The sequence below is a fragment of the Scyliorhinus canicula genome, chromosome 18, assembly GCF_902713615.1.
Source record: "Scyliorhinus canicula chromosome 18, sScyCan1.1, whole genome shotgun sequence".
Taxonomy (NCBI): domain Eukaryota; kingdom Metazoa; phylum Chordata; class Chondrichthyes; order Carcharhiniformes; family Scyliorhinidae; genus Scyliorhinus; species Scyliorhinus canicula.
The window spans coordinates 122,656,126-122,671,788 of NC_052163.1; the positions used below are offsets into that span (position 1 = coordinate 122,656,126).

The following is a 15,663-nucleotide window of genomic DNA, read 5'->3' on the forward strand; positions in this document are numbered from 1 at the left end:
AGGCTTCAATGAAGTTACTGTGAAAAGCCCCCTAGTCGCCACATTCCGGCGCCTGTTCGGGGAGGCCGGTACGGGAATTGAACCCGCGCTGCTGGCATTGGTCTGCATTACAAGTCAGCTGTTTAGCCCACTGTGCTAAACCAGCACCATATAGAACATAGAACGATACAGCGCAGTACAGGCCCTTCGTCCCACGATGTTGCACCGACATGGGAAGTCAAAAACTAAAGGCCATCTAACCTACACTATGCCATTATCATCCATATGCTTATCCAATAAACTTTTAAATGCCCTCAATGTTGGCGAGTTCACTACTGTTGCAGGTAGGGCATTCCACGGCCTCACCACTCTTTGCGTAAAAAACCTACCTCTGTCCTATATCTATTACCCCTCAATTTAAGGCTATGTCCCCTCGTGCTAGCCACCTCCATCCGCGGGAGAAGGCTCTCACTGTCCACCCTATCTAACCCTCTGATCATTTTGTATTCCTCTATTAAGTCACCTCTTAACCTTCTCTCTAACGAAAACAACCTCAAGTCCATCAGCCTTTCCTCATACGATTTTCCCTCCATACCAGGCAACATCCTGGTAAATCTCCTCTGCACACGTTCCAAAGCTTCCACGTCCTTCCTATAATGAGGCGACCAGAACTGTACGCAATACTCCAAATGCGGCCGTACCAGAGTTTTGTACAGCTGCAACATGACCTCATGGCTCCGGAACTCAATCCCTCTACCAATAAAGGCCAACACACCATAGGCCTTCTTCACAACCCTATCAACCTGGGTGGCAACTTTCAGGGATCTATGTACATGGACACCGAGATCCCTCTGCTCATCCACACTACCAAGAATTTTACCATTAGCCAAATGTTCCGCATTCCTATTATTCTTTCCAAAGTGAATCACCTCACACTTCTCTACATTAAACTCCATTTGCCACCTCTCAGCCCAGCTCTGCAGCTTATCTATGTCCCTCTGTAACCTGCAACATCCTTCCACACTGTCTACAACTCCACCAACTTTAGTGTCGTCTGCAAATTTACTCACCCAACCTTCTGTGCCCTCCTCTAGGTCATTTATAAAAATGACAAACAGCAACGGCCCCAGAACAGATCCTTGTGGTACGCTACTCGTAACTGAACTCCATTCTGAACATTTGCCATCAACCACCACCCTCTGTCTTCTTTCAACTAGCCAATTTCTGATCCACATCTCTAAATCACCCTCAATCCCCAGCCTCCGTATTTTCTGCAATAGCCGACCGTGGGGAACCTTATCAAACGCTTTACTGAAATCCATATACACCACATCAACTGCTCTACCCTCGTCTACCTGTTCAGTCACCTTCTCAAAGAACTCGATAAAGTTTGTGAGGCATGACCTACCCTTCACAAAACCATGCTGACTATCCCTAATCATATTATTCCTATCTAGATGATTATAAATCGTATCTCTTATAATCCTCTCCAAGACTTTACCCACAACAGACGTGAGGCTCACCGGCCTATAGTTACCGGGGTTATCTCTACTCCCCTCCTTGAACAAAGGGACCACATTTGCTATCCTCCAGTCCTCTGGCACTATTCCTGTATCCAATGATGACATAAAAATCAAAGCCAAAGGCTCAGCAATCTCTTCTCTGGCTTCCCAGAGAATCCTAGGATAAATCCCATCAGGCTCCGGGGACTTATCTATTTTCACCTTGTCCAGAATTGCCAACACTTCTTCCCTACGCACCTCAATGCCATCTATTCTAATAGCCTGGGTCTCAGCATTCTCCTCCACAACACTATTGTTTTCTTGAGTGAATACTAACGAAAAGTATTCATTTAGTATCTCGCTTATCTCCTCAGCCTCCACACACAACATCCCACCACTGTCCTTGACTGGCCCTATCTCGTAGGGATTGTGGAGATGGGGTGAAGGGACTTGGAAATGCAGGTGGGAATTTTTAGTTTCAGGTGTTGCATAATGGGCCAGTGAATTTGGATGATTAAAATTTAGTATTGTTAGGACAGGGAAAGAAGAGTTTGCTGATCGCAAGTTTACAGAAGATAGAATGTGGGCGATGTCAATTCCAGAATCATAGGTATGAGTGGGGGTTCAGCAATGGATGGCCTGAAGCGTGAGTGGCATTTGGCATTGAGTTTTAGAAGTAGATGGCCTTGGAACAGATATGTGGTTGGAAAATTTAGAATCCCGACAGGGCAGAATGAAGCTGTTCGGCCCATTGAGTCTGCCTTGACCCACTGAAAGAACACCACCTAGGCCCACACCCCTGCACTATCCACTGCGCATCAATCAATCCACCTAACCTGCACATCTTTGGACTATAGGAGGATACAGGAGTACCCGGGGGAGAACACGCAAGCATCACACAGTCACCCAAGGTCGGAACAGAACCCTGGTTCGTGGTGCTGTGAGGTCATGAGGTTGAGAAGAGAAACCATGCTCTGCTTTGGCTGCCAGGGCGAGAGATGAAGGTGGTGGCGTGGATAGTTTGTGGCAGGGAGTTGAAGGTAGTGGCTGGTGGAGGATTTAAAAAAAAAACAAGACAATTGAGGGAATTAATTAAATGCATGGTTGAATAATAAATCTTACTTCCTGTGGCTTAGCAAGCATGTGAGTGAAATGTTAGCGGGACCTAGTGAGTAGATGTGTGTACAAGACTGTCATTTGGCACAGTCCCTTAAAAATATGCTACATTGTTGGCAGTGCTGTGTTTCTGATGAGATCTGAAACGAAGGCCTCGACACCTGTACGCTCACAGGGAGGTAAAACATGCTGTGGCCCCATTTGAGGAAAGGAAAATGTTTTGTCTTCTGACCAAGGTTTACCTCTGACCAAGTTTGCCAACATGGATTGTGATTTGTTTTCATGTTGCTATTAAAACCAGTCATGCTAGTTGCTTGGGAGCAGGCATTTTCTGATACGTCTACTTGAAATAGTAGCATGTAATTACATCCCCAAAAATAAGATTGGTTAACGTAGTTGTCATTTAAATTCAACACTGTGTGGTGGCATGTGGCGCAGTGGATAGCACTGGGACTACGGTGCTGTGGACCTGGGTTCGAATCCCGGCCCTGGGTTACTGTCCGCGTGGAGCTTGCACATTCTCCCCATGTCTGCGTGGGTTTCACCCCACAACCCAAAGATATGCAGGTTAGGTGGATTGGCCATGCTAAATTGGGTACTCTAAATTTATTTAGAAAAAATTCAACATTGTTAGGAAATCTTTAAATAATTAGTTAAATAATTAATTCATCTTGATTCAGGGCCATGTATGTTGTTTCTCTGACAGCAGTGGTGTAATAACTATTACGGTTATACAATTGATTCATACAACCTGGTTTCTTGCAGACCCAAGGTGATCAAACTTGGCCTCTGTAGATGTTGGACTTCCGACTGTCCTTGTGAGTTCTAACCTTAGAAGGGCTGTTCCCTGATATTTTGTATACCTTTTTTTGAGTTATATCACATGATACCCAGAATGTATATTAAAGCAAGTTCCTTTTCGCCCACCCTCCAGACTGTCAGAATGGCTGTCTGATTTAACTGTTATGCAGTTAAAATTACAAAAGGAACAGGAAGATGCAGACAATCTCAAGTAGTTTAGTGATACTGCTTGGGTATTTCCTTTGTTGTGACAAATACCTGATACTGTACTGTTGTGATAATGTAGTTTCCACTCTGTGGTTCTGGCCAGTAACTGATAATGCTTGCAAATTCTGATAACCTCATCCAGATGTAGGATTAGCTGTAGGATTTGGGCAAATTCTAATAATTATTTTCCTAGGATACTTGTATAATAGGTAATTTTAGAATGTAAAACAGATATAACTAATGCTGGCACCGTAGTTAAATGTGGAACAACTAGGATTGTAATTTAATGCTTATTGTCATCCTGAATAAATTAATTATAGTTTAATGTGATGCTTTTGGGAAATAATTTCCTTGATAGGTATTTGTTTAAACCTCTAATCTGCAGACTAGGGGCTGGTTTAACACAGGGCTAAAGAGCTGGCATTTAAAGCAGACCAAGGCAGGCCAGCAGCACGGTTCAATTCCTGTACCAGCCTCCCCGAACAGGCGCCGGAATGTGGCGACTAGCGGCTTTTCGCGATAACATCATTTGAAGCCTACTTGTGACAATAAGCGATTTTCATTCATTTAGTGTGAATTGAAGATTCATGGGATTAAAACCCATTGATGGAGGGTAACCACAGAATGGTTGGGCTCATTCTGTGTAATTTCTTTGCAAACGTGTTGGATTAGAAATAAAATTAAACTAACTTGAACATGTAAAGTTAGAGTGTTCATCTTGCATTTGTGCACCAATGTTAATAGTCATGGTCTTATTCTTGTTCTAACATCCTATTGCGTATCATGTCTATTCAATATTCATAATAGAAATGTCAAGATTGAGGAAAATGCTAACACTGGTATTTTATATTTCAGGAAGCTGTTTGTGGGTGGTCTTGACTGGAACACTACACAGGGTAGGTTGCTGTTTTCCTACTTGTGCTAATAGTTTTGCTAATCATAGATTCCCTGCAGTGCAGCAGGAGGCCATTTGGCCCATCGAGTCTCGCCCGACCCTTTGAAAGAGCACCGCCCCACCCTATTCCCATAGCCCAGTACCTGACCTAATCTTTTGGACACTTAAGGGACAATTTAGCACGGCCAATTCACGTAACCTGCACATAATTGAACTGTGTGAGGAAACCGTAGCACCCGGAGGAAACTCGGACTAGGGGAGAAAGTGGAAACTACGCATAGGTCAGCAGAGGCCGGAATTGAACCCGGGTCCCTGCTATGAGGCAGCAGTGCTAAACACCGTGCTGCCCCCATGATTGAAGTTAGAAGATTACTTTTTTAACGTGGCGTGGTCATGAAACATTGTACCTTTGATTCCTTTAGTTGTCTAGTGGGCTCATGGGGAGGGCTTAGCCAACTTCGATTAGTAAAGATTCCACGCTGTATGCAAGTGAAATAATGCCATAAGCCAACATTGAATGCTCTAGGTGAATCTTTCAGTTTACATTTTCTAACCATGCATATCTAGGGATCTAAATCTTTGAGCTGTGACACTGAATAGTTTGAATGCCAGAGAATTGTATTGCGTATTCAGAAACTTGAATTTTGTAATCCTGCGTTTGGCTCTCAGAACTTGGAAGATGTGAAGTGGGCAACATGAAACCAACTGCCTAAATTGTTTTTACTTAATATCTTCCTATTATACCAATTTTTGGATTGGGAAACGCTTTTGCTGGCTGTGATAGCTGTTCAAAGTGAAGAAAAGCTGAATTTATGACTCAATTTTTAATATTTTAACAGAGACTCTCCGTGACTACTTTTCCCAATATGGGGAGGTGGTTGATTGTGTAATAATGAAAGATAAGATGACAAATCAGTCTCGAGGTTTTGGATTTGTGAAGTTCAAGGATCCAAATTGTGTGGGCACAGTACTAGCCAGCAGACCTCATAATCTTGATGGAAGAACAGTAAGTTGATTTTTAAAAAAGTGTTTTTTTCGAATTGATATTTTTCAGTGGATTTAAATTGCTATTTTAAAGTATCCTAGAACTTGAACTATCCACAAACAAAACAGTAAAAAATTGATTTTCTGGTGAGTATTTGACCGTATTACTTTTCACTTACTATTTAATCATATTCCTAAAATTATTCATATAATCTGCTAATTAGCTTCGCGGTTTCACACTCATTGTGTTGTCGTCTTCCCAGCTTATAGCATTGTTTCTTGAAATAAAAATCTTACTATAATAAACTCCTCATCAATTCAAATGATTTGTATGATGCCAGTCCTGTGTCTTGGAAGTTCCAAAATGATGTTTTCTGGGCTGGTTCAGACTAGTCTGCTTGGGACAATCATGAGGGCAGATCTGCAACGACTGCTGGCTGATTAGACCATCTTTTTGTGGTACTGGAGCTATACATTACAATTTTTATAGAAAGATTTTAGATTAGCAGTTTGAGTAATGTTAGATTTCATGATGTGCAAAAATAAAGCACAATTGTGAGATTCAAATTTATAGCCACATGGTTGAAAGTATTGGACATTTGGTTCATAGCTTTGAAGTATAGTAACTACCATGGAGTAAAACTCAGTGCAAGTGCATTTGTGACCAAATTTAGGAAAGGTTTGCAGAGTCTGTTTTTTTTTTAGCTGATGTAATTGCGCTCTTTTGAAATAATAGTTGTATCAACATCAAATACACCTCTAATGTTGCATCCTGAATGCTAATTTGCTTTTAAGTAGATGCTTTTAATGTAGTACAAAGTAGTTTAATGTTTATGGATTGAGATGCATAGGTTAAGATCTATTGAAATAACCGTGAAAATCACAGTTAGGCAACAACAACTTAAGTCCAAAGAGGCTTCACAGCGTTATGAAGTAAAATTTGAAACTGGTGATATTGGGTCAGATGGCCAAAGGCTTTCCCAAAGAAGTAGGCTTTAAAGGAAGGAAGTGAGGCTTCAGGATTGAACTCTAGGACTTCTGTGCCTGATCTCGTCAGACAACCACCCCCCACCCCCCAACAATTTTAAAATACCATTGAATTTGTTCCTGGTCCGACTCGTACTTATTGTAAATCAGTGGGATTTTGGTACAATTGTATGTTTTTATTTTGTTTTTGTAGATTGATCCAAAGCCATGTACACCTCGTTCCATGCAGCAAGAGAAACCAAAACCAAAAGAAGGTGGTGGATGGGGGGTAAGTATTGGGCAGAAAGTGCTAAGCCTTCGACTTTACGATGTTGACCACACTGAAACTGCGTACTCTGAGTGTACTGAAGGATTCTGTACTCTGTGCTAGATTGTAGGTATCTTAGAAGTGTGAATTCAGTAAATTGTCTCAATTATTTTAAAATAAATTTAGAGTACCCACTTAATTTTTTCCAATTAAGGGGCAATTTAGTATGGCCTATCTACCTACCCTGCACATCTTTGGGTTGTGGGGGCGAAACTCATGCAAACACGGGGAGACTGTGCAAACTCCACATGGACAGTGATCCAGAGCCGGGATCGAACCTGGGACCTCGGTGCCGTGAGACTGCTGAGCGAACCCACTGCGCCACCGTGCTGCCCAATTGTCTCGATTTTATACAATCCCTACTCGCTTTTGGAAAGAAAAGGGATCAGTTTGTGTTTATTCATGTGTAAACCTTGTTTTAAAACCTATTTTACTGGTGTAGCAAGGGTTGGCGGCCCAGTCCATCATACCACTGAGTGGAGACATTACTGTGTGCTGCTCACTTCCTCTTTTTGTTATCATGGGTAAGTGGAAGGTCACTTGCAGGGAATGAGAAAGAACTTAGTATTTGCAATTACGAGGAAATCCCCTTGGAGACACCACTAAGGGCAGTGATGTGGCCCTCCTTAATTTTAGTTTAAAAAAGATAAATTTAGAGTACCCAATTTTTTTTTTCCAATTAAGGGGCAATTTAGCATGGCCAATCTGCCTAACCTGCACATCTTTGGGTTGTGGGGGTGGAAACCCACGCAGACACAGGGAGAATGTGTGAACTCCACACGGACAGTGACCCAGGGCTGGGATTTGAACCCAGGTCCTGAGCATTGCACCGTAGGCAGCAATGCTAACCACTGTGCTGCCCTCCTTAATTTTAGTTGGCTGCAAGACTGAAATTGGGCATTCACATGAACCATGACCACACAAATAAGATTAAATACATTAATATGCACCAAATATTTCATAACCTGCTACAGAATCCCTACAATGCAGAGGCAACCATTCGGCCCATCGAGTTGGCACCGACCCTCCGAAGGAGCACCCCATTCCTGCCCTATTTCTTTCTCCCCCCCCCCCCCCCCCCCCCCCCCCCCAACCATCTGCACTTGTTTGGCACCTAGAAACCCATCCTTTTGCTCAGCAGGATGGCAACTTTGAATCAAACCCCGAAATTCCTGACTTACCTATTTCTTTTTCAACCTATCCTTCACTCGGAGATGCGTCTTAGCAAACACTCACAACCACAAAATCATCCACCCCACACTACCCGCATCTTCCGATCTCTGTTGTTCCAGCTCCTCCATCTCCTATCGACGTTCAGTTCTCCCCCAGTTTATGGTCTCTGGTGAAGTCGTTGACCTCCTGGGTTTCAAAGTAGTATCCCTGTCTTTCAAAAGTCGCCCACGTTTGTGCTGGGTACAGTACCCCACACAGGATTTGCCTTCGGTAACGAACCGTTTTGGCCTTGTTGAACCCGGCGCGCCTTTTCACCAGTTCTGCTCCAATGTCCTGATCTTCCTGCATCTCTTCGCTGCTCGCAGAACTCGTCTCTATTGAACGGCATCAACTGCTCCATCTGGGGTTTTTCAAATTGCGACAGCCCTTCCTTCTCCGTCGTCTACCCAATTGCTAGTGTGCCATAGGTCTCCTCCAGTTCCTTGGCCAGGTCTTTAACCTTCTGCTGGGTCTGATATCCAAAGACATGCCACTTCTGGGGGGAACTTCTCCAGCTACACTTTCCTTTTTTAAAAATAAATTTAGATTACCCAATTATTTTTTCCAATTAAGGGGCAATTTAGTGTGGCCAATCCACCTATTCTGCACATTTTTGGGTTGTGGGGGCGAAACCCACGCAGACACGGGGGAGAATGTGCAAACTCCACAAGGACAGTGACCCAGAGCCGGGATCGAACCTGGGACCTCAGCGCCGTGAGGCAGCTGTGCTAACCACTAGGCCACCATGCTGCCCTCCAGCTACACTTTCCTGCGATCCATTGGACAACGGTATAACCAAAAAAGTAATATCAAAAAGTGCACCTCCCACAGATGCCCTTGCATCGTAAACCAGACGTTCTCCCTGTTCTTGCATTCTCAGAATGCGCTGCCCATGCTGTTAGCTCCGTCAATTGTAGAAGTGTTATCCTGCCATGACCTGTAGCGGTGCGGGCATGAACTCTCAATGCCTGTGTGTGGGCAGTAGTCAACGGGTCACACTGAAATGTGATGGGCACATGGTGCCTCGGAACAGATTTGGGAAACCTTATAGTTGTGGTAAACCTACAGCAGTTCATAGTTTTGTCCTCCACAAATATGCATTAAATGCTTTACTTTGAATATTCTGTTGAAAATGAAAAAATGAAATGAAAATCGCTTATTGTCATGAATAGGCTTCAATGAAGTTACTGTGAAAAGCCCCTAGTCACCACATTCCGGCGCCTGTCCGGGGAGGCTGGTACGGGATTATAATGAAAATTTCCAGCTTCATTTATGGTGTCAGGGAATGAAATATCAGCTGCAGGACTAATGGTCGTGACTCGAGGACTGAATACTTTCAGGTTGCTTGTAAACCCACATTTTCTGAATGTTTTAAATATTTATCTGAGTCACCACAACACTCGAGCTCAACACCATCCAGGACAAAGTAGCCTGCTTGATTGATACCCCTTCCACAAACATTCAATCCCTACATCACCGAGTGCCATCTACATGTTGCACTGCAGGAATTCACCAAGGCTCCTTGGGCATCTTCGAAATCTGTCACCACTACCATCTAGGACAAGTTCCCCTCCAGTTACTCATCATCCTGACTTGGAAATATACCGCTGTTCCTTCACTGTCGCCAGGCCCAAATCCTGGAACTCCCTCCTTAACAGCATTTATGGGTGTACCCTACACCTCTGGTATTGTAGTCCTTGAAGAACACAGCTCACCACCACCTTCTCGGGGACAACTAGGGATGGGCAATAAATGCTGGCCTAGCCAGCAACGCTCAATCATAAATGATTTTTTTTCAAAGTAATTATAGGCCAGTGAGTTTAACTTCGGTAATAGGGAAGATGCTGGAATCTATCATCAAGGAAGAAATTGCGAGGCATCTGGATAGAAATTGTCCCATTGGGCAGACGCAGCATGGGTTCGTTAAAGGCAGGTCATGCCTAACTAATTTAGTGGAATTTTTTGAGGACATTACCAGTGCGGTAGATAACGGGGAGCCGATGGATGTGGTATATCTGGATTTCCAGAAAGCCTTTGACAAGGTGCCACACAAAAGGTTGCTGTATAAGATAAAGATGCATGGCATTAAGGGTAAAGTAGTAGCATGGATAGAGGATTGGTTAATTAATAGAAAGCAAAGAGTTGGGATAAATGGGTGTTTCTCTGGTTGGCAATCAGTAGCTAGTGATGTCCCTCAGGGATCCGTGTTGGGCCCACAATTGTTCACAATTTACATTGATGATTTGGAGTTGGGGACCAAGGGCAATGTGTCCAAGTTTGCAGATGACACTAAGATGAGTGGTAAAGCGAAAAGTGCAGAGGATACTGGAAGTCTGCAGAGGGATTTGGATAGGTTAAGTGAATGGGCTCGGGTCTGGCAGATGGAATACAATGTTGACAAATGTGAGGTTATCCATTTTGGTAGGAATAACAGCAAACGGGATTATTATTTAAACGATAAAATATTAAAGCATGCCGCTGTTCAGAGAGACTTGGGTGTGCTAGTGCATGAGTCACAGAAGGTTGGTTTACAAGTGCAACAGGTGATTAAGAAGGCAAATGGAATTTTGTCCTTCATTGCTAGAGGGATGGAGTTTAAGACTAGGGAGGTTATGTTGCAATTGTATAAGGTGTTAGTGCGGCCACACCTGGAGTATTGTGTTCAGTTTTGGTCTCCTTACTTGAGAAAGGACGTACTGGCGCTGGAGGGTGTGCAGAGGAGATTCACTAGGTTAATCCCAGAGCTGAAGGGGTTGGATTATGAGGAGAGGTTGAGTAGACTGGGACTGTACTCGTTGGAATTTAGAAGGATGAGGGGGGATCTTATAGAAACATTTAAAATTATGAAGGGAATAGATAGGATAGATGTGGGCAGGTTGTTTCCACTGGCGGGTGACAGCAGAACTAGGGGGCATAGCCTCAAAATAAGGGGAAGTAGATTTAGAACTGAGTTTAGGAGGAACTTCTTCACCCAAAGGGTTGTGAATCTATGGAATTCCTTGTCCAGTGAAGCAGTTGAGGCTCCTTCATTACATGTTTTTAAGGTAAAGATAGATAGTTTTTTGAAGAATAAAGGGATTAAGGGTTATGGTGTTCGGGCCGGAAAGTGGAGCTGAGTCCACAAAAGATCAGCCATGATCTAATTGAATGGCGGAGCAGGCTCGAGGGGCCAGATGGCCTACTCCTGCTCCTAGTTCTTATGTTCTTATGTTACTGTTGGCATTTTCTAAATGTTTTTTGTCTGTTGCAGAAGGGTTCACAAAACCAGAGCAGCAATAAATCAAAGAAGGTATTTGTTGGCGGAATTCCTCACAACTGCAGTGAGACAGAGCTCAGGGATTACTTCAAAAGGTTTGGAGTGGTGAGTAATTTGTCATGTTCACACTTGTCCCTATTCCCTATTCAAAATGATATTTTTAAGAACAAAAATTACAGCACAGGAACAGGCTCTTTGGCCTTCCAAGCCTGCACTGACCATGCTACCCGTCTGAACTAACGACGCCAACCCTTCCGGGGACCATATCCCTAAATTCCTATCCTATTCGTGTATTTGTCAAGGCTCTCCTTAAAAGTCACTATCGTATCTGCTTCCTTTTGACGTCATTGTTTACCGGTCTCTTAGCTGTGCCTCATGGCACAGCCTGTAACTTGAAAATGCCCGTTTATCCTTGCTCAACCTGTATAGATGCCCGTGTAACCTTCCTCACTGCTTTCTTTCCCACCTAACTATCGTCAGCAAACCTGGATACGTTACACCTAATCCCCTCATCTGTCATGGGTGGTAAATAATTGTGATGCGCAATCACTGACCCATAGGTGCTCTGCAACCCAAAAATGTCATATTTACTCCTACTCTCTGTTCGGTGTCCATGGACCAATCCTCAATCTATGATAACAGAATGAGGACTGACAGAGGGCCATAATCAACTATGATGCTCTGTCTGGTTTGACAGCTTGCTGATGGATCCACAGAGCAGTTCCATGTCTTGTGCTGTTTACTTTTGATATTTAGTTTTCCTAATGCTTCTGTATATACTGGAGTTACTTCCCCCATTGCTATTGAATGGAACAGTGGTTCCATTTTTGGTTTGATTGATACATCTTGATTGAGGAATATAACAAAAAACCATAAAAAGGAATGAATGAACTGATTTTGTCCAAATGGAAATTTCTCGACTTTCAGTCCTCTGTTCATGTGTCTGCATTACTTGTCTGTCTTGCTGCTTTTGATATTTTGATTGTTTCTTTTAGGTCTCTGAAGTGGTAATGATCTATGATGCCGAGAAGCAGAGGCCCCGAGGTAAAGGCTGATCCACTTTGTTGTTGTTTTAATCCATCTATCAAATTCAGATGACAAACTGTCCCTAAGCCATACAGTACTTTTCAATATGTGTTCTCAGAAATGTTTATATGACTCTATTTTCCAATCCTTTTCTCTTAAAAGCCATTGAGAGGTAGTGTTAATTTCATTTGACAAACAAAAATGAGAAATATTTAAATTATAGCCATTGGGGGAAGGTTAGCATGTTAAGTCAGTTACCTGGCAAAAACATGCGTTTCATAAAGCACTATTAGAAACGTCAATTGTAACAAGATATTACAATAGTTTCTTGAGTAGACTGCCAATTTTCCCCCTTTCCCAATAACAGCATGTTGCAGTGGAATAAAATCCTGAATTAAGTAAACTCTTCATCAGGGATTTAATGTGCCTCTGGAAGACTCCTGCATCCTATTAAACTTTGAAATGTTGCTCCTTGTATGACCTGAGTATTAAAATTTGTTTGGCAGATTATTGTACAATTTAATTTTGGGCAAGTGATCTGTGCAAACAAAGTAAATAGTTGTACGGTTTTAAACAAAGAGTGTGACATCTTCAACCAGTAAAGTTGTGAATTAGCCTACAGAAATGAGCTTCCCTATTGTGATTTTATGCATATAATGGGGTCATGCCTCAGCCCAAGAGACCCAAACACCAATTCAAGCTGACACTTAGTGCGAGTGCGGTATTGAAGGAGTTTTGGAAGCTGGATGTGGCTTTTAACTGAGGCCCCCATTTGTCCCTTTGGTGAACATGGATGATCCCACAGAAGAGCAGGAAATTTTCCCCAGTGTCTTGACTCAACATTTACCCCTCCACCAATATCACTGAAACAGTTTATCTTACTGTGGCTTGTGGGACCTTGCACTGTGCAATTTGGTTGCCATGTTTCCTCACAGTGACCACACTGCAAAAGTGTCTAATTTGTTGAAGTAGTGAAATGTGTTATATAAATGTACGTTTGTTCTTGTATATGGAACGTTTTGTCCTTTGAGTTTGTTTCTTGCAGTCAGGACTTTTCCACTGTTTTCCATGCTCAATCCCATTACATTCATACGGTTGCACTTCATTGCTTTGAGGTTTTATGAGGTCTTTTTTTTATTTGATTGGCTCAGAGCTATTTCATTATAATGTAACGGGCAGGGAGTGGTTTAGGTTGCAGACTATTTATTATTTTGGAATGCCTGAGCTTGAATCCTAATTCAGTATGACTCGCCGTTTGATGTGCAAGTTCTTAGCCATGCTGTTGGATGAAATACTTTGTAGTGGATTTATGTGCTGTTCTCTTAACCTGCAAGCCCATAATGGGGATTGTTGTCATGTCTACAGCGCAAGTGGTGTGCTCCAGCTAAAGAAAATACTCATGTTCAAAAGGTCTCGGCCGAATATGCAAGTCAATTTTTCACATTTGTATGATCTTGGTAACCAGGATGTTGTGTCATCTCTACGGTTTTAACATTTGAGGTGCCACAATGACTGTGTCTGTCCTTCCCTTCTGACCATGGCACGACCCCTCCATTTCCATGTTGTGGCCAGTGACTTGACTGAACACAGTACTAACTTTTGGCAAGCTGGCATTTTAACCAAATATTGTATAATTGAAGTGGCTAAATATGAAAGCATAGTGGTGGCAGCGCCATCTTGTCAATATCAAACGTTAGTACATTGAAGGGAAATAGTACCCTGAAGGGGAGAAAGTAAACCAATATTAGTAACTATCTGGTGGCGGTAAATGGACAAACTGAGCTTTCAAGACAGGCATTGAGGACTGATTGAGTAAATTCAAGAGCTAGATAAGTAGTTGGAGGGATAATTTGAGTCATGGAATATATTTTCTATATGGTCAGATGGATTGCTATGGTGTGCCCCCCCCCCCCCCCCCCCCCCCCTCACTCCTAGTATATTCCTGTGCTGAATTTTCTTGGATGTTACAATGCAATGCCACAATTAAGTCCAAGCTATCTCATTGGAAGGAAATAGTATCCAGCCATGTGGTAAGTGTGTCGTCTGTGAAACTTCAATGGTTTGATATTCGGCTGAAATAGACATTGGTAAATTAAGTTGAGTGGAAACACCCAAAGCTGGTGTGGTTCAGAAATTAGCTGACAGCGTGTAATCAGGTAAATTGCAGCAGCTTAAAGCCTTTAAGCTGTAAATTCTTTGAAATGTTATGTAGGGTGACTTGCTTTTAGTTATCTATTGAACTGTAAATTGCTAAGAGTCCATTTGACATTTCTGAGAGCCTTTTTTGAAGAATCTGCATGTGCAAAACATATCAGTAAATGCGCTTGCTAAAATGATAGGTTCCAAGTTTTTGAGCACCATGCATTGGTGAGCATATTTTTCACATGTTCTAATGAATTGGGTGTACTTTTAAAATTTTACTGAAGGGGATGATGTTCTCCAACTTCATTTTTGACCAAGATGGATATGTTAATTGACCAATCAATGGTTAAAATATGTTCTGTCAACTATTATTTTTGTTTGCTGACCACTTTTTAAATCTGATTGAAAGACAATACAGTAGTCTTCACAGTAGTAAATTCTGTCACTGATTAGTAAACTCTGTCACTGGTTTGTCATCTGAATCCATTCATTTATTTTGGATACTCATTTTCAAGATATTTATGTCGAATATATACGTAAGTTAATTAGTCTTCAGTCTTAGTTTCTTTACTTTGTTACTTAAGTATCATAATTTACATATGTATTTAGCCAAATTTAAGTACAGTAATGTTAAGAAACATAAATGTGCCTTGGTTCAATGTAATTAACTTATCTCTTTAGATTTTCTTCTCTAGGTTTGTGATAAGTTGTATCACACAGGTACAGGCCAGTTCTACACACAGGAGGGATGGGATATGTCTGTCTGGGAACTGCAATCTTTGATCATTTGCTCTTGTTGCTGACAGCAGAATTTCCTGCTGCAAACCATTTTGGCCTGTATCTTTGTGTATCAAATGTTTTTAAATAGAGCTTCTCTGGGCTGACCAACACCGTTGGATAAGCTTTGAGGGTGCTTTCTGTAGTATATATTTTAGTTTTGGTTTATAAAGCTATATAGCACTATGTTGCTGCTGTCAGCACTAGCTGCAAAGCAATGTGCCTACCAAGAGGAAAAACGCAGGGTTTCAGATAAAACTGGTTGGCCCCAAAATTATATCGTTGTTTCACCGGTGATTTTCTAGAAGTCAATTGAAAACAAAATAATTAAAAAATAATATTTTAACATCACTAAGTTTCTTTTAAATTTTAAATCTTGTTAAAACTTGTATTATTGTTATCCCTGGCCTCCTTATTTTCTTTTGGCTTTTAACTAAACTGGTATCCAGATGGTCAAATAGTTGAGGACCAC

At 42.0% G+C, this 15,663-nt stretch overlaps 1 protein-coding gene across 8 annotated transcripts in view; it reads left to right on the plus strand.

The window, feature by feature from the left end:
• dazap1 (DAZ associated protein 1) overlaps positions 1–15,663 on the plus strand; it is a 32,766-nt gene that overhangs the window by 5,680 nt on the left and 11,423 nt on the right. For 4 of the 8 annotated variants that reach the window (XM_038778192.1, XM_038778196.1, XM_038778198.1 and 1 more), the window contains exons 2-6: positions 4,461–4,501; positions 5,340–5,506; positions 6,665–6,739; positions 11,241–11,351; positions 12,242–12,290. In XM_038778192.1, the coding sequence (XP_038634120.1) occupies positions 4,461–4,501; positions 5,340–5,506; positions 6,665–6,739; positions 11,241–11,351; positions 12,242–12,290 (443 nt within the window). Of the gene's footprint in view, positions 1–3,362; positions 3,416–4,460; positions 4,502–5,339; positions 5,507–6,664; positions 6,740–11,240; positions 11,352–12,241; positions 12,291–15,663 lie in introns of those variants that run through there. The other 4 variants (XM_038778194.1, XM_038778197.1, XM_038778195.1 and 1 more) reach the window with 3 other exon arrangements.